Source organism: Apus apus, chromosome 14 (genome assembly GCF_020740795.1).
Source record: "Apus apus isolate bApuApu2 chromosome 14, bApuApu2.pri.cur, whole genome shotgun sequence".
NCBI classification, from domain to species: Eukaryota; Metazoa; Chordata; class Aves; order Apodiformes; family Apodidae; genus Apus; species Apus apus.
In genome coordinates, this window is record NC_067295.1 from 1,009,407 (window position 1) to 1,028,370 (window position 18,964).

Sequence of the window (18,964 nt, forward strand, 5' to 3'; positions counted from 1 at the left end):
GCTTTACATTCCCTGACATTAAGGTGCATCGATAACATTACTGGGTTAACAGCAGGGAGGGAAATCCAAGTTGCTTCAGTGCACCTTTGCATTTGAGTGAAGTTAATCAGGATTCCAGTGTGCTTTGTTTTAAACCTGGGCACTGTGAAATACTGCTGGGGCAGTGGATTCGCGCTGTGGACTGGGAATTCCGGGAATGTCAGGCTTTCCTGAGCACCCTGTGCTGGGCAAGCCATCCCTGTGCACTGCGGGGCCGGGAGCCAGGGCTGTGTCTGACATCCTGGGGGTGGTGCAGCAGTGGTCCTAGCGGGATTACGCCTTGGAACGGGGTTGTTGAAAGCCCTGCGGCAATCTTTGTCCCTGAGCATGCTCATTGGTCTGACGATCCTCTTTTTTCCTCCCTTAGGGCTGAGAAAACCGAGGTACTCAGTGAAGACCTGTTGCAGGTATTGTAACACAGTTAATGTGTATTTGGTTTTTAATGCTCTTTATGAAGCTTATGAGCCTTCCGAGGTTTGTGGAGAAAAAAAAATACGGCAAATGACAGGGTTGAAAACAGGAGTCTTGGGCTGACTTCCCAGCACATGAAGAAACTATGATACAATTGAGTTGAAAAATTTAGGTACTTCTGTTTCTGAACCTCATCATGTGGCTTGACAAAGTGAAGGAGGAAGCATTTTTACATTTAATTAGATGAACTAGCTTATGAACCATTAGTGCTAATGACTTGACAGGCTGTCTGGTAGGGTGCAAGGAGCTGGGAAGAAGCTGTGATGATGCACAGCTGGTTTCCATCTTCATTTCTGGTTCTCTTCAAGGGGTCAACCTGGGCCTTAGGAGAAGTGGCAGAAAATATGCCAACAGCTTGCTATTAAATACTGTCCTGTTTTCTCTAAGTGTGGAGTTGCTCTAAATAAATGTGCAAGTGCTTCTTGAGTAGCTTGCAATATTTTTTCTCAAGTTTGTCACACTGACATTGATTTGTTTGTGAGCTTGTCATCTTTTTAGCAGTGCCCCATCTCACCAGACATCACTTTCTGGTGGAGTTTTAGCTGCAACTGTTAGATTGACAAGGTTGACTGATCACATGAAACAGATTTGATTACACATTTGTTCTACGTATTTGATTGTTTGCTTTTTTTTCCCTCTGGTTACTTTGTTGAAAGACTTTAAAAAAAAAGAGCAGAACCTAAATTGGCCAGGAAGGCAGGGGGCTGCTCTGGGACCTCAGTGCAATGGTTACTTGGCACTGGTTACAGAGCCTCCTAGTATGCTTAGGTTCAGGACCTGTATTCGGAGACGTGGAGGCCAAAGAAATGAGGCAAGTGCTTTTATTTCAAATCTCTCCATCTGTTCAGATTGAAGTGGAAGATGGGAGCATGCATCAGCCTTGAATTCAGCACAAATACATGAAATAATGAGTAATGGTGAGATGAACCGACCTGAGACGTGTTACTCTGCTTTGCAGGGGACTCCTTGATCTGAACAGTGAACACAGGAGCAGTTTGACAATAGTGTTTTTAATTTCTGAAGATAAGTGTATAATTAAGTGGCATAAAGGATGTTAAAACACCTTGATACCCTTCAAGGGCCCATCTGTTTTCTTGGTTAGCTGCAGAATAGTAACAAGCAGTGAAAGCCAAAAGAATTGCTGCTTGTTGCCAAAAAAATTTTGCAAGCAAGGCTTTCCCAGGCATAGAGCAGACTGGCTACACCCAAGTGGAAGAATTTACTCACTTGTTTGTTTGCTCTTGGGGGCTTGTGCAGGGGGGGAGGCTCTTATCTAACTAAAGAGCTGAAAAGCAGTCATGGCAGTGTTCACTTTACAAACATGTTCCACAGTGTTCTTTTTTTATATTTAGCTCAAGCTTTGACATAGGATGGTCATAGCTTTATTATGTTTTCTGAAGTGCAAGACTCCATTTCAAGTATCTGTTAAATGTGTTCCTGTCTGAAGACAGGCAATATAATTCAGTGCTGTAAAGGCTTATACAATAGACCTACTTTCTGGTGTGCCCTTGTAGCATATAGTAAAGCAATTGTGTGATGTTTTGTACATTGAAGTTGCCCTGTGGGTACAGACAGCATGGCCTGTAGGTCACATTTTCAGTTCAAAGGTGGCTTAATAGAGATTAATGGCCTTCATGGTTTTCCTGACATTTTTGAACTAAAAAGCAGATCAGAGAGGAGAGTGTATTATCTGCAAGTTTTGGGGTCATGATCCTTCTATCAGTTTTCAGCCCTTTGGGTTTGGCATTCAGGACTGCCTGGAAAGTGGCTGTTGGGAATATATGGGCTCTAGAGTTTTTGTAAGGAACTTCAGCCTCTGTGCATGGCTGCCAGGGGCTGTGTTAGTCTGCTGGCATCTGCAAGATGGTTCAGTTACAGGGTGTCACCATATTTCAGGTGTGGGGAAAAAAACCTGCTCAATATTTTAAGAAGTCTTAACTATGTGACCTTGCAAACAGAAATGTTTTCACAGGTAGTGAGTGGATGGTTGAGAATGTGTTGGTGTTATGAATTTTTAAGATAGCACAACAGAAATTAATAGCCTGAGCTGCAGCACTAGGCAACAAACAATAGCTTCTTGTTCATACATCTTCATGTGGGCTTTTTTGAAGTGGACTTTATTTTGAGCTGCTTGATCCATGCTCTGTAAGTAACAGGCAATGCCTTGTGCTTGCAGAGCAGTCCTAGGGCAGATGCTCTGCACCTTACCCTGCTGTAATAGATTTTTTTCTAAGCTTTTTGAGCACTTCAACTTGGATTCATCTTGTGGCTGTCAAGAGCTTTTAGTTCCTTTAGTGGCTCATGTAGCCAGTGAAATTCTGTTCTTCTTACATTGGTCCTTCAAGTCACAACTGGTTGTTTTCCACCTGCCCCTCAGGACTGGCCGAGGCTGCTGCTTGGCAGCACAGCAGCCCCAAGTCCCGGCTTTGGGTGCTCCTCCAAACTGCAGCTTAGCAGAACTGCTGCTCTCCTCTTCCAAAAGGAGCCAGGGAGCCCAGTCCTGCACTTGCTGGTGAGTTCAGGAGGGGGCTTCCAGGCCCAGCAGCAGTGATTCTGTGCTGGTCCTCACCGCCTGCTCACCTCTCTGGGCCTCCCTCCACTGGCATCTCCTTCCAGCCCATACCCTTGAGGGCTCCTGTTGGATATGCTGATCCGTCCCTTTAGTAACTGCAGTGTTTACTAGCTGCCTTCCTTGGGACCTAATTACATCCTTCAAGTTGTAACCACTTCAGGGAGATATATTTCCCATCATAGTAGTGCCAAATAAACCTGTTGGGAGGAAAAAACTTGTCATTCTTACCTGGATCTACAGCATCCTAATTGAGAATTGATGGCATTTCATGTCTATTAGAACACAGCAGCTGCCTTCTCTGGGACAACTGCCAGTGTAAATCCTGCTTTAAACCCAGGTACAGTGTCCTTAAGAGGAGCTAACGTGGGGCATGATAACTTGGCACTAAAATTATTACTCTCTCAGCTAATCGGTATTTAAGTTTGATAGGAAAGCTGGGGAGAATTATTGCCTGCCTGAAAATGTAATAGGAGTGATTTTAGAGCTGTATAAAAAACTGGAGTCTGTTCAGATTATTTCTGCAGATGAAATCTACTTTTTTGTTTTCCCCTTGCCTTTTAAATAAAAGCCATTCCAAGGGGCCTCCTTTTATTCTTGGTGAGTCATCAAAATGCAGATAAACCACATTCTTTTGCTGCTGTGCATAGAGAGCTCAGTGCCATAAGCAGTTCTGTCCCAGTGCTCATCACTTTGTTTGCTTTTGCTGTTCTTTGAAATAAAATAGCCAAATTCCTTCCTTAAAATCCCTTTAAAAATGTTGTTAATGTGTATCTCTCTCAGATTCACAGTCTATGTATTAAGCCATGTTTGAAGCATACTGTGATAAACAGAACTTGTTTGTGCATTGGCACTTTTTTTTTTAATTCCACATCCCTTTTTAATCCCATTAATTTATCCCTGAAAATACTTACTTGCTTAGCATGTAGGGACTTTGTCCTTGTCTGTAATGGCCAGAGGAGGAAAGCAAATCAAAAGCCTTGCAGTGCAGGGCTCTGGTACAGTGTAAAGGAGCAGGCAGGTGTGTCTTCAGCCTTCTTCTGTGCAAGGTCACAATGAAAATATAAGAGAGTATTCTCCCTAAGTCAGCATCTTAGATACCTGCATGTGCCATTCATCTCAGATGGCAACTATTAACCTGATTCTCTGTGGTGAGACAAAAAGTAGGAGCAAGGTTTTTCTCCCTCTTCCACTCTCCCATCTTGTGAGCATTGCAGACTGACTGAACTGCTGTGCCACTGAGGAAAAAAAAAAAGCAGTTTAAAGCTCTTTCCAAGTGTTTTTGCTGCCAGGCACTTCTGCTGAGGATCTGAACTTCTTCTAAGCTGTAGAGCTTGAGAAACATGCAACCCAGAGCTAAGTGTGGTACAGGAGGAAGATTTTTCTGCTGAGGCCAGGAAAATAACTTCTGGTTTTTGTTGTGTTTTCTCTTCCTCCTCTCTCCCCCTCCTGCCCCACAGATCGAGAGGCGTCTGGACACTGTGAGATCAGTTTGCCACATTGCACAGAAGCGGTTAACTGCCTGTTTTCAGGGCCAGTATGGTACAGATCCTGAGAAGAGACATGTGAGTACAATAGCCCTTTGGCTGCTCTTCTGAGACTGGTCTGAATACAGTCTGGGCTTCAAAACACTGGTCAGGTGCTAAGCCTCAAATTAGCAAGAGAAGAAAAACTCTACAATCATCTCACGTTGACATGGTTTGGTAAAAGGCTACCAGTGATGTGACCTTGGAGCACCTCAGTAGTGTCAGGACACTGGCCTGTTTCTGCTCTGTGCTGAGTGCTCTCAGCTTTCATGGCACCTAAAGAGAAAATATCCTGCAGCTCTGATCAAGCTCCTTACATTTAGAATTACCCTTGTGCTTTGATATCTCCACTTAACTGGAAATGTTTTTCTGTACACCTTTGATTTCTGCCCCTCTTCAGCAAAGCTACACGTAGGTTTTCTCCAAGTGTTAGAACCAGAAATAACTAACATTTAAGTTTTCTCCTTTTATTGAATAAGAGACCTCCTGAAAATGGGCACACAGAACAAACCTCTGCAGAGGGACAGATGACAGGCTTGCTGCTTAGATCTCAATTTGAAGCTGTTTTCTTGTCTTTGACAGTAGCTGAGACACATTTTGGGCTAGTCACTCCAACTAAGACTTAGAAGAAAGTGGTTTTCGAAGAGTCTGAGAGCAGAAGCCCTGAGGCTTCAAACTTTTTGTGACTTGGCATTTTCTTAAAGTCAAAGAATGAGCTGCCTGAGTGGATAACAGAAACCATATGGAAGAAGAGAAAAATCTTAGAGGGGATGTACTGGGAAAGCTGGAGAGATGGAATAGCACTAAGCACTGTTCTTTCTGTTCCATAGAAAAAACTTCCTCTAACAGCTCTTGCTCAAAATATGCAAGAAGGATCTGTCCAGCTGAGTGATGAAACTCTGCTGGGGTAAGTATTTGGCTTTGTAAGTTGTAGTCTGTAATTTTCTTGCCTGCAGGGCTCTAATTAGAGACTTTGGGTACACAAAGGCTGTTTTCAATCTAATGAAACTAATATTTCTAGATTCCTTCTCTAATCCAAAGGGAGAAAAAGTGAGCAAGCATTTATTTTTGAGTGATCCTGGGGGCAAATCTTAGGCTTGCTCTGAATTGCATTCCAGAGGATTCTGATTCTTTGCTTTAAAGCTTTTGAAACTGCTCTTCTTGTGAACGGGTAAAATTGCTATCTCCATTTAAAATTTAGTGTATATGCTGCATTCTGCAGTTTTGCATTAATGACTTAAAATCATGCCAATCCCATTAGTGACTTCTAGCTTCAAATAATGCCAGTTTCCTTACCTTGGCAAAGTGCATGTTTGCAACTTACAGGAAAGTGCCTGAAAAAAATGAGCATTTTTTCTTAAAGCACTGAAGTTCGTCAAGAATTCCTAAAGCAAACATATTTCCTCCTTGCTGAATTCTAATGGAGACTCTGTAGAATGACTTTAAAAACCTTTCTGTGCATTTTTGTGAGCTGTTGCAGGAGATTTAAACATGGACAAAAATCTTAAAGAATAGGGTTTTTTTCCTTAGAATAAGCTTAAAACAAAGGTCAGATGGTGGGTTTGGAACCTGAGGGTTCTGCATATGTGGTTGCTCAGCGTTGTGGTGTTAAGAGTTTTGCACATTAAGGGGGCTTAGGAGAAAATTAAATGCTGCATTGAGTAATTTTCCTTCATCAGGTAGAAGGATGGGCCTTGAAATAATCAGTCTTATCTGCCCTTAGGGCCAGTATAATCACCTAGATGACTGAAAACCTCCAAAAAATTGTTGTGATGGCTAAGGAATTTTGGATGGCACAGGTTTAGTAACACTCCTTGCCTATCCCAAGTTTGCCAATGACGACACAGAGCATCTTGGGCATATTGCCATGCAGTAATGCCTTGCTTTGTACAACGAGCACAAATCTTTCCAGAAGGGTAGCAGACCACACGAGTGTTTTGTTTTGGATCTTTCTTCTGTAGTCAGTAGTAGCTCACATTACAACTTCTTGTAATTCTGAAAGGAAAATGCTGGACACATGTGGTGATGCAGAGAATAAACTGGCCCTGGAGCTCTCTCAGCATGAAGTGCAGATAGAAAGAGAAGTTTTGGATCCCCTGGCTCTGCTAACAGAGGTAAGTCCCTTCAGCCTGACTGAAGAAATAAATCTCAACTTATGTATAAACTGAGTGAAATGGGTTTAACTACTAACAATTTTAAAAGTTAGCTAATAACACTGTTCTAAGGAGTTACACTTTTGTGATGGAAAGTGGCTATGAAATCTACAAAGTGTAGTTTCTTACACTAAACAATTTAAAAATAAATATAAGCCTTGAATTCTTCTTTTAGACAGAGATCCCAAACATTCAGAAGCAGAGGAAGCAGCTGGCAAAGCTGGTGTTGGACTGGGATTCTGCAAGAGGAAGGTAAGAAATAATTGTAATTACTAGGTCCTTTTCTATTAATATGAACTTCTTGTTGGCATCCCTGGCATCAGATCTGATCCTGGCACTTCTGAAATGCTGCTATATGCACGTTAATACTTTGCTGAAAAGAGACAAACTTATATTTCAGTTATTCTGAAAAGGACTCAAATACTAGATCTAAACAGAATCCAGATTTTGGAGCTCTCACGTGCCTATATATAATTGGACAAATACTTGCTTTCTCCGAGGGACTGAACCCTTCCTTCCACAGGTATAACCAAGCCCACAAGACTTCAGGAACAAATTTTCAAGTGCATCCTTCAAAAATAGAGTCCCTTAAGGAAGAGATGGATGAAGCTGGAAATAAAGTAGAACAATGCAAGGTACGAGAAGATGAGTCTCTGACCTTTACCTGCCCCTCATTAGCACCAATGCAAGCAGGATATGGCTGCTTCTGGAAGCCTTGTGCATGAAGTCTGGTTCCTGCAGCCACAAATGATGTGGCTGTTAACAAACTCTGTATCTTAAAGGTATTTTAATGCCAGCTGATTGGTCTGAATTGCTTGACTTTAAGAGGGAACTTTTTTTTTCAGATGGGTATTTTGTTATTTTCTGTTTCATTCTGAGACACTTACAGGAAGGAGCTGTGTCTTAGCCTGGACTGGCTTGCTCAGGGTAACACTGAGTAGCAGTGTGAGCTGCTGAGATGAAATACAGGCTGCTGAAAGAAGGAACGTTTTGACTGTGGCAGCTCTGAGCACTTCACGTTCAGTTTCATTTCTCAGTCCTCCAATGCTACATTATTACACAGCTGAGCACCAAAACCTTTTAGTAGTGCTTGTCAGTGTGTGCAGGGGTTGGCTGTAAATAACATATTGCCTTACAATCCAGTTGCTCACTGCAGTGGGCAGCTGCTTTGCTGCACAAAGCAAAGTGAGGCATTTTTAATGAATTTTGCTTAAAAGAGTACATGGAGCAGAGTAGGTGGGTTACTGGCTTCCTCTGCTGCCGGAGTTGATAGTTCAAACATAGTGCAGGAAAATAAACATACGTACTTCTGTCCTTGTGTGTAAGTTGAAATGACCCTGTAAATTTGATGCACTGTTTTGCATTCTTTGCTTTTCCAAAGGATCAGCTGGCAGCAGACATGTACAGCTTTGTGTCCAGAGAAGGGGAGTACGCCAAGTACTTTGTCACGGTGAGCGTGTGTTCAGTGTGTCTGATTGCAGCATGTACGTGCATAGACCCTCAGTTCTCAGATGTGACATTTTGTGTGCTAAACCTTCTAGTCTTGTTTTATGTGCTCATCAGAAGCTAATGCTCTTTTTGTTTTTAAAATGTGGCTTCTGTTCTCAGTTATTAGAAGCACAAGCAGATTACCATAGAAAAGCATTAGCAGTCATAGAAAAGGTCCTACCTGAAATTCAAGCCCATCAAGGTAAAGTAACCTGTGCTCTGGCTGATGCTTCTCCTTGCCTGTGCCACCTATGCACAATATTCTCCTCCTTTATCTTGATTCTCTTGCATGCAGACTTATTTAATAAGGCCATTTGATCTACTTAACAATTTTACATTCCCAAGCATAATTCCATCTTTGTGTTCTCTGGAGTTCTCCAGCCATATTTTAACACACTAATAAAATACTAAGGCTCTGCCTGATACCCAAGAGGGAAAAGGAAAGGATTTTTCTATTTGCTTGCACTTCTTCCTTGATATCACATGACCTTTTGCTAATTCATACCTGGCTTTTTAGGCCAACAAAAGTTTCTTTGTGACTTAGGAACTTTTTAGGGTCCTTGCTTCTTGAGTTATTACCAGGTGATTATCAGAAAACTCCCCTGATTCTGAGGAGCTTGACTTCTCTTCCTTCTTCTGTGCAGTCCTTCTTCCCATTGTGCACACTGCTCCACAGCTGGCTGCTGGAGGGCTCCCATTGTTGTGTGGGATTCCAGCAGTTGGGAAGCAGGTCATACAGCTGCATTTCTTCCCTGCTCTACTAAGCTTTCCATTCTCAGTGGGAGTTGAGGTCTATTGTTCATCTGGTATGAAGGTGTCCCGTGGGTTGTTGAAATGCTGTCCTCAGTCCTGGCTGCTCTGTCTCTGCTGATGGCTTTGGACAAGAGGCAGGCTGAACAGGCTGAGAAACACAGAATCTGAGGTGAGCAACACTCAGATTAGTTGTGGATCGTACACAAGTTGTAAAATATGAACCGTTCAACTAAATACATCAAGAAAGAGGAGCATCTTGCTGAAAGATGACACAGTGTGCTGGGTGGGGCTGAATGGAGGAGAGGCAATGCAAGCCAGTTGTCTGACACAGCCCCCAAGCTGTGTGGAAGGGGCTGTTCATGGATATGACTGCTTGAAATTTGTTGGTTTTGCTCAGCTGCTTTGTGCAAACTTTTCATTTTGTAAATGCTTCAGAACAGACTAGCCATGCTAGAAGGTGGGCTAGGAGGCACAATGTCTCTGTGGTCCAGTGTCTGAGACCCAAGTGTAGGGCATGACTTCAGCTGTGTTTGTAGCTGTCATGTATTACTGTGGCTTTTAACAGTTTCTGGGGTTTCTTTTCCTGATGTTTGCTGTAACTTGCAAAACTAGGGAAAACAACATGTGCCTCTGGTGGTGTTACTGAAGGAGAGGAGCTAAAGCCTCATGGGAGATGGAGTTGATTTGGTTTCATAAGCAAAAAGGGTAAATTAAATCCTTTGCAGAAGCACTTGTATCTTCAGAGGACTCTTTCAAAGTCTTTGTCTTTCTTGACCTTTTTTCTCCATAAAAGAAAACAATGCATCTGAACTAACAATAACCTTTTACATCTGCATTTTTTCAATTAAGACAGCAGAAATTGATGGGAAAAAAAGAAATTGTAGGAAACAAGAAATTCACATTCATTTTGGAGAAACTTGTGCCAATTTTCACTTTCAGAGTTAAGCAGCAGTTGAGAAATTGAATTGAAAATTTGTGCGAGTGTTAGTGGTGGGCTGTCAAGGTGGCAGTTCTGGTGTAAGACCTCCAGGCTGCAAACATCTGCTTTAAGTTGCAGATTCCTTAAATTGGCAATAAAGTTCATGTTAACAGCTCAGGTTTTATGCACCTTAAATACAGTTCAAACTGAGGTCAGCCCAGGTTACACAATCTGGACAAAAGTTTTCCTCAAAGATTCTTGCAAACCTAGAATAACGTATCAGAGTGATGGAACTTAGCCATGTGGTGGCACTTGTGTTGAGACCTGGTGGGACGTGCACTCCCAGTTACACAAAGGACTGTGTGTGATATTCCATCTGGAAAGATGCAGAAGTAACTCTGTTCTTGGACACCAATGCACTCATTTTCTCTTTACTCACGATATAAGGGACTTCACAAATCAAGGGCTCTAAAACTCCTACTGCATTCTGAAAATTTCTTTGCTGCACTGGAGCCTTTCTTCTTACCTTGTCTGGGACATAACTCAAATGTTTCTTAGATATTTTGCTCAGTGTTTTGATACTCTCCAACTAGACAAATGGACTGAAAAACCAGCTTTTGGAACTCCATTAGAAGAGCATCTCAAGCGCAGCGGCCGTGAGATTGCAGTCCCTATTGAAGCCTGTGTGATGATGCTCTTGGAGACAGGAATGAGGGAGGAGGTGGGTACTGCCATAAGGTAACACCACAGCCCTGCTGGGAGGACAGGACACCAGCTCTGAACTCTCAGCCTGGTGCCTGTACTTTTTAACAAGTTGCGTATGTAACTTTGTTAGTGGAGATGATGAATCTTTTGCGACAGAACACCTTCAGAATTATTTGAAGTATCTTTTGAGATTCATGCAGCTAGAATGAAAAATTAATAATGGGCCAAGGGTGAGAGGTAACTGAAAGGTGGTGAGGTGGCAGTGAGACATGGAGAGCCAGTGAGGTCAGAATAGCCTAAGGTGAAGACTCCGAGCTCCAAACTGTTCTGAAAAAGTCATCAAACTTCTACTGTTTCATGCTTGTACTAAGGTGTTGTTACCAGTCAAATACATTTGATTTCTATTACCCAGGGCTTATTCAGAATTGCAGCTGGAGCCTCCAAGTTAAAAAAACTGAAAGCTGCCTTGGACTGTTCAACTTCCCAGCTTGATGAATTCTATTCAGATCCCCATGCTGTTGCAGGTATGGTGCATATTCTGCAGGTATAAACTGATATAACACAAGCTTATCTGTTTGTGTAACTGTTGCTGCAGTGCAGATAAACTGTGGATGAGAACGGATTGAAAGGTCACTTCATTGCACAGCTGCACACAGCTCAGTACTGGTCAGTACTGGGTACAGACCCTGGGTGCACAGAGCCGTGTTTAAAATTCAGGTGGTTGTGGTAATCCAATCTTCTCATGAGGAGGGTTAACATGATCAAGGGAGATTAGAGCCACATGTAGACCTTTTAGTAAGGTCTTTGTTCTGAAGAGAGGAATCATAGTTTTATACTACATGTTTCTCTCAAATCACAGTAATTACTGGAAGAACCTTTTGTGTTAAGTGTTGGGCAGTTATGCTGTGAAACTGTCAGGTCTTCCCACTGTTGCACTGGAATGTGGGTCCTATGCCATAGCTAAAATTGAAAACTGAGGACAGAATTGTATCTAAAGACAGAAAGCACTGGCTAAGCAGCTTGCCTGTTTCTGGTCTGTGTTGCAGGTGCCTTGAAATCCTATTTGCGAGAGCTGCCTGAACCTTTAATGACCTACAGTCTATATGAGGAATGGACACAAGCTGCAAAGTAAGCATGCTAAAAACTGCTACGTAGGAAAATGTGTCATTTCTTTGTTCACTGCAGAAACAACAATTTTCTGATCTGAAAGTAAGATGTAATGGAACTTCTTTCCTTTCAGTATTCAGGATCAGGATAAGAAGCTACAAGAGTTATGGAGAATTTGTAACAGATTACCTAAGCATTATCATGCTAACTTCAGGTATGTGTTGGACATCTGTTGACTTGCAGCACAGCTGCTTTGATGCTACAGTACCACATTTCAAAGCAGATTTCCAAAAACTCTAACCCAGGGTTTTTTTGCTTGGCCAAATTCAGGAAGGTTCAGAAAAGGACATCTTGTTTTATCAAGTCGTAGGTGTGCACTTGTGGTGGTGGTAGACCCTTTAAGTCCAGTTCATTCACTATTGACTGTAATGAAATAGTGATGCACAGAATCTTTTTATTTAAGGATTATTCTGTTGGCAGTAGTACCAGACTTCTCATCAGCTGTGCTCATCATTGTACTTTCCAGTCTTAGAAATCACCTGGGTGTATCGTTCAAGTTATTTTTCCCTTTGGTTTTGCCTTTTGGGAATTAATCAGAACAAAACCAACTCTCATGACTCTTAGAAGTGTGAAAGTTCCATTACAGAGTATGAAAATAGCTCCTGACTAGGCATTCTCTGAAAATAACCAAAAGTTCTTCAGTTGCATTTTGCTAAGGTGGGAGATGCCTGCTTTTCTACCCAATTCACCTTCTGTGATTCACAAGTGGAAATGTAGTAGCCAGCCACCAAACCAGAAGGCTGTTCATCTTATTTCTCTTTTGTTAGGGGCTGTCTTTACAAGTTCTTGAATTTTTACTTAGTTGCCCTCAACAAGAAATGCTCTTAAGTTCCTGCTGCTTAATTGTGTCTTTCCTTCTTGTAGGTATTTAATCAAGTTTTTAGCAAAGCTTGCACAGCACAGCGACGTTAACAAAATGACTCCCAGCAACGTCGCCATAGTCTTGGGCCCCAACTTGTTGTGGGCAAAGAACGAAGGGTAAGTTGTTTCAGGAAAGCTATAGGCAGAACTTCCATGGAACTGTAAAATTTCTCATGATGTTGTTTTAAATCATGTCAACTGTTCACAGCAACAGAGTATTTGTCTAAAAGGTATCGCCGATGTTCTCTCAACCTGTCCCTCTCAGTCCTTTTAGACATGCATCTTTTTAGGAGTGTTTTAAAATTCTATCGATGTTACTGAATAGTCTAGACTTCATCAAAGTGTGAAGTTGCTCTTTATGTGGCACTGAGGAGTCTCGATACATCACACTTAGCATAGTTTGCCATTTGGGTAATGTGATTTTTTTACTATGTTTTCTCCCTTTGATAAAACCCTTGATAAAGTGTTCTACAAATTTCTTCTGCAGATCCCTGGCTGAAATGGCAGCAGCAACTTCAGTCCATGTGGTAGCAGTTATTGAGCCAATTATTCAGCATGCAGACTGGTTCTTCCCTGGAGGTAAATTCTTGCCATAGTTAAAAGGAATGTTGTGTGTGTGATAACCCTGGGCAGGCAAACCTCCCATGGCTTTCTGCATTGTGTACATGTGTGTCTTAGGATGCATTCTCTCTGTCTCTCTCAGATCAAGATTTCAATGTTTCTGGGGCATTTGTTGCAATTCCTGCTGTTAATTCCAATCACTTGTCACACACTGGGAATGAATATGAATCTGGGACACTGGAACGGAAGAGGCCTGTCAGCATGACAGTCATGGAAGGGGATTTGCTGAAGAAGGAAAGGTACGTTTCCATCTGGGGTTTGGTGTTAGCCCACTCCTGGGAACTGGACTGCTGAGGAGCTGTGATCAGACACTCTTATTGGTCTCAAGAGGAGAATTTAATGGAAATTCTGTAGGTAACAATAGTGATTTATTTCCCCCCATGTTGTTGCAGCCTGAGGAAGGTTCAAAGGTAAAGTACTGGTATTTGCTTCCAGTTCTACTCTGCATGATAAAGACCACAAGCAGATAATTACTGCTTCAAATCACTGTTTTCCTATTACAGATTTGGGGGGTCTAAAATCCACTGGCACGGAAGTGTATATAGTAGCATCTATCAGTATCTAACTTCTGATATTCCATGGCTTCTTTTCCAAAGCCCATAGCTGAGGTGGTGTTACCTGGTGCCTTCATGATAAGACTTCTGAGTTGATGATGGTACAGTATACCACAGCAAACAGTAGAATGCTAAAAAATAAAACCAAAACGTGCTGTTGTCCCACATAACATGTAGTGTAATGCTCATGTATTACCACTCATATCATAAATATTCAAGTGATGTGCTGTTTTGTTTTTAGCTGTTTATGCAAATGCTAAATTGTTACCTGAATGTTAACTATGGCTGGCCACATGCAAATTTATCAGCACTGACAGAAGAAGAAAATCCATTCAAGATTCACTGTCTTTAACACATCAAGAATGACATTCAATCCTAGGATGAATGTGCTGTAGCCATCCTAAATTCTGTTAGAACTTCAGTTCATTTATCCATAGTTCTCCTTTAAATGTAAACCTTAGGGTGTATTCAGTGGCTTTTTTTGTCTGTCCTGAAATCTGTACTGCAGCTTTTAGTGTGTAATAGAAACAAAATTCATGTGGCAAAATGTATTCAGTGAGGTATGTAAGGAAACGTGTGCATATACATGTAAAATTACCGAGTGTTTTGACCTCGTTGTCATCAGTGTCTGTCTTCAAGTGTAACTGAGTAGTTTGTTCCACTGATGTTCAGCTCACCCCTCTGTAGCCCAGTAGTGTTGCATGTCTTAACATTATCGGTGTCATAGGCAGGAGTTTGCAGCTTTCCTGGTTGCTGCTTTGCATGCTGAGCAGCAGGGGTTGCGTTTGTCTCTGTGGGTTGTAACATCCATTGTCCTGTTGCTTTAGTTGAGCCGGTGCTGGCTGGCGTGGTGTGTTTACTCTCTCTTCTCTCTGTAGCTTTGGTGTCAAGGTTATGGACTTCCAGGCGAACCCGCGGAGATGTGGCACTATAAATAGAAAGCACACATCCCCGGCCTTCCAGCCGCCCCTTCCGCCCAGCGAGGCTGGCGGGCTGGCTCAGGCGGCAGCGGAGCCGCACTCCCAGCCTGCTGCGGCTGAAACGAGCCCAGCGGGTGCTGGTTTTGCTCTCTCTGCTGGCACAGCAGAACAGTTGCAAAGTCAAGGAAATGAGGATGTCAGGTAAGAGGCTTGGCTTCTGCTGGCAGTGGCTTGGGCAGGCTGCAGGTGCAGCAAACTGATGGGTCAGCTCTGCTTCACTGGGCACCTCTTCTGACTGCAGCGCCTGCTTCCTGCGTGGGGCCTGCTCAGGCGCAGGCAGAAGGTCTCTGCAAGAGCTCACTTGCCATGTTCCCCAATCTAAAATAACAACATACACCGTTCTGTATGTTCCAGAATCTGTCTTCTAAAATGAGAGAATTTTGAGGGGAGGGGGAAAATTATGATGAAAAATACTGAGAAGATTCACTTCTACTTTCTGACCTTTCCAAGTTACACTCTGGAGGTGTCCACACAGTGTGACCATCAGTTTGCTGCTGGAAGAACAAAACCTGCCAGTGGCAATACTAGAAACCTGTTGGTCTTGTTTGTTGTTAATTGTAAATGTTATCTGGGTTTGTCTCTTGTTTTGTCTGTAGCAAGTGTTACTGATGACCAGACTTACTAGCTAGAAAACGGGAAGTCAATTTATCATATTTCAGTATTAGTTTCTTTAGAACAAGCACGTTTAGAGGCGCTTTTTTTTTTTCTACTTAATTACTATTGAAACTCTGCAGTCATGTCCCCAGTATTAGGATACATGGACTCCAAGACTAACGACAGTAGCTGCTATTCTTCCTTTCATGTATGGTGAAAGCAGCACTTTCAATATTTTGTGGTCTGAGGGAGGTCACAAGCCATGTGTAAAGGCCTGTAGTGCAGACACCAACCTCTTGCATAGCATCTTATGGTAAAACATCTCGTAAAGCTTCCCTTGCATATAGCTTTTGTTCTCAGGTTGCATTTTTACAAACTCAGCTTCTCATTTGGAAATCCCCTGCAGACTGTTTCCTCCACAGGTGTGTTTCGTGGCTTAGGCAGCTAAAACAAAGCCTTGAGAGCAGAGTCTAAAAGCTGCATTTGAAATCTGCACAAACTCTGCCTTCAAGTACTTGCCATTTATTAATTTATTACCTGGAGAAAAGAGGATTGCTATGTGCCAAAGTGACTGAAAGGTGTTAGTTCTTGTTAGTTCTTCAGGTACCTGGCAGGGAACTGGGTGTGATGCTGTGACAGGATATTTTAAAAATGCTGACAGTTCTAGGGGTGATAGCTGGATGGGAGGGAACTGGAGAAGTAATTCCATACCAACCTTCTGTTGGGAGTCTGTTTTCAAAGGATCTGCAAATGCACTGAGGGTGTGTTAGCAAGGAGAGGTATCAATCCTGCATTCAAACAGGTACTGGGACACTGCAGGAATACTTGGATTCCTGGATTAATTTTGGTAATTAATCACTTGCACAGACCTACCTAAAGCCTCCTTGCCACTTGTTCAAAGCATTGTCCCACTGATCAGTCCCTAAATATCAGCCAGTGCAGAAGGTTTTCTGAGACATCTGAGGGTCAGAACTGTAGCAGTTTGTAACATAAACCTGAGCAGGTGCAGCTGGTCTGGGCAAGGGGGTTTGCAGTCATCTTCTAATTTAGGATTTTTAATTTTCAGTACCTCAAAATCTAAGGACAACACATCTTCAGCTACTCCTCCTCCCGTGAGGAACGGCGGGCACACAGGCACTGTCCAGAGCCAGCCAGTGAGCAGCACTAATCAGCTTTCTGTTAATCAGCCACAGAATGCAGCAGGTCCCAGTCCCCATGCCATGAGGAGAGGTGTGTTCTTCATTTGCTTTTCAAGCTACTAATTTCCAGTTCTGTATGTGCTGCAAAAATGCTTATTAAAAAACTTTATCAGTATCTCTCCCTTTATTCCAGACAAGTATAATTTGCTTACATTTCACCAAGGCCCTAGCTATAAATGCAGCTCTGACTTTTGGACTCTTTCGCTGTTACCAGCACTGTTTAACAAAGCCACTCAAAGGCTATTTATTAGTGACCCTGTGTACACATCTCTGTAGCTTCCCATTGATACTACACCACTAAGTGCTTAAGTATTCTTTTGTGCTACTAATTTCTTTTTTTCAGAATTTTGCTTTCACAACAACCAACCATGAAATCTCACTTCTCTCAACAGCTGTTAAGAAGCCTGCACCAGCCCCCCCCAAGCCAGCCAACCCACCCCCAGGGCAGCCAGGAAGCCAAAGTTCTGCCCCAGCTGCTCAGCCACCTTCTGTCTCTCCAAAACCACCTGCTAGAAGTTCTTCTCCTCCTGCTCAACATGCAAACCAAGGAGCAGCCCAGACCTCCACTTCCCAGGTTTCTGCACCTCGGAGATATTCCAGCAGCCTTTCCCCAATACAGGCTCCCAGCCACCCGCCCCCACAGCCCCCAACACAGGCAACTCCTCCACTGCAACCCAAATCAAACAGTCAAGCATCTCCTCCTGCTGCAGCCAGCAGCGAGCATGGACCAGAGCAGCCTTGTTACACTCCTCCGCAGACTCCAACACCACCCGACACCCCCCCCCTAGGAAAACACAGCATCAGTTCCCCGTCGTCACAGCCACCTGCTCCAGAAGCCCCCCAGTCCCACTCTCCCCCTCAGAGTGGAACGGGGACACTGCCGAGGCCACGGCCGGTACCAAAGCCCCGAAACAGACCCAGTGTTCCCCCTCCTCCTCACCCTCCTGCTCAGCTGGCTGGAGATGCCATCCTTGCAAATCCCACACAAACAGCTTCCAAAATAGTAACAGGTGAGTGGATGCTTTCATATTCTGTGCCTCCTCAGGGAGTGGAAGTGAAGAAAATAATGCCTGTAGCTGTAAATGAATCTGGGGGGAGGTGAGACTGAAAAGCACAAATAACAGCTAAATACTGACTTGCTGATTTCCAGTTAAAATGCCCACCTGCCTGTTCTGTGCATGAGGATTTGGGGCACTTCCTCAGTGAAGGTTTTCATTCCTGTTGCAGAGGGTTTGGGAGGAGGAAGTGTAGATTAGCTTGCTTTATTTTTTTTTTCCTGCTTTGGAAACAAAACACTATTACAGCAACCATCTCTCTAGGGCTTTCTCCAGGCTCAGCATCATGGCACTCTCAATTATGTTTATACCTCTGTTGCCAAAAAGCAAATATTTGGAGGGTGGAGAAGATGTAGCCAAGGATAGTATATTTCAGCACATAAAGATGAGAAAATGGCAGAAGTGGCCACTGATACATGTTCTAATAGACAAGACAGTGACACAGAGAATGTGAGAACAAAGTTTTGTGATGTGCTTGTAAGTTGGACATCCAGAAGCTGAAGAATCACCTACACTAAACTGTATATCTAAGGTCAGTTTCCACATAGAGCTTCATGTTTTAAATGCAATGAAACATTTGTGAAGTAAAGAGAAACTTTCAGTCATCTCATGAAGCTTGTAGTTAGCAGTTTGATAGGGATAATGTTAATTCCTGGGGTGAAAAATGTATCTGCTGAGCATAGTCAGAACTAGCAGACCTGGTAGTGTTATCCTGCTGAGTCTTTGCTTATTTTAGGAAATTCTGAAGGAAGAGATAACAAATGTAGGAGGCTAATGCTTTTAAATCTACATATATTTAATAATAATGAAAACTTTCCGGTGACACTGCAGCTTCTCTAGAATAAGACTAATGTACTGGAATGCAAAGTATAAACTGTTGCCTAACAGCTTTACCCCCTGATGCCTCCACAGGTGGGGATGGTTACTGCGAATAAGGTTTGTACTTCCAAAAACGTGATATAAGCTAAGATGCTCCTGCACAGCAGTTTTTTTATTTTTAGCTTTATTTTGTATATACGCTTTGGAATATGTGCTGTCAACTCTGTTAGCTCATTACCAGCTCTCATTCTGTTTGTGAGAGGTTTTAAGACCTACGCTGCTTAATTTTAAAAGTCCTGTGAACATTAAATTATTCCTTAAAACAAATAGTAAAAATAATTGTAATGAAGCAAGTAACACTTCACACAAAGTCACCAAGGTTCAGTCCACAAGTCAAGTGAAGCAGTGACCCATTTAAAACAGGTTTGTTCTCATCAGTGCAGGCAAATATTGAAGCTCATGTTTTTTCCCTACAATTTAGTGTTTTGTGG

General features: G+C 42.7%; 1 protein-coding gene across 5 annotated transcripts in view; it reads left to right on the plus strand.

Moving 5' to 3' along the window:
* ARHGAP17 (Rho GTPase activating protein 17) overlaps window positions 1–18,964 on the plus strand; it is a 43,852-nt gene that overhangs the window by 20,284 nt on the left and 4,604 nt on the right. For 2 of the 5 annotated variants that reach the window (XM_051632045.1, XM_051632044.1), the window contains exons 2-20: window positions 407–446; window positions 4,540–4,644; window positions 5,436–5,512; window positions 6,608–6,719; window positions 6,934–7,010; window positions 7,282–7,393; window positions 8,140–8,208; window positions 8,367–8,448; window positions 10,512–10,639; window positions 11,036–11,147; window positions 11,670–11,751; window positions 11,864–11,944; window positions 12,655–12,768; window positions 13,139–13,230; window positions 13,355–13,511; window positions 14,705–14,947; window positions 16,467–16,630; window positions 16,992–17,609; window positions 18,567–18,590. In XM_051632045.1, coding sequence (XP_051488005.1) covers window positions 407–446; window positions 4,540–4,644; window positions 5,436–5,512; window positions 6,608–6,719; window positions 6,934–7,010; window positions 7,282–7,393; window positions 8,140–8,208; window positions 8,367–8,448; window positions 10,512–10,639; window positions 11,036–11,147; window positions 11,670–11,751; window positions 11,864–11,944; window positions 12,655–12,768; window positions 13,139–13,230; window positions 13,355–13,511; window positions 14,705–14,947; window positions 16,467–16,630; window positions 16,992–17,609; window positions 18,567–18,589 — 2,488 coding nt within the window. In that variant the 3' untranslated portion in view covers window position 18,590. The remainder of the gene's footprint in view (window positions 1–406; window positions 447–4,539; window positions 4,645–5,435; window positions 5,513–6,607; window positions 6,720–6,933; window positions 7,011–7,281; window positions 7,394–8,139; window positions 8,209–8,366; window positions 8,449–10,511; window positions 10,640–11,035; window positions 11,148–11,669; window positions 11,752–11,863; window positions 11,945–12,654; window positions 12,769–13,138; window positions 13,231–13,354; window positions 13,512–14,704; window positions 14,948–16,466; window positions 16,631–16,991; window positions 17,610–18,566; window positions 18,591–18,964) is intronic. The other 3 variants (XM_051632043.1, XM_051632046.1, XM_051632047.1) reach the window with 2 other exon arrangements.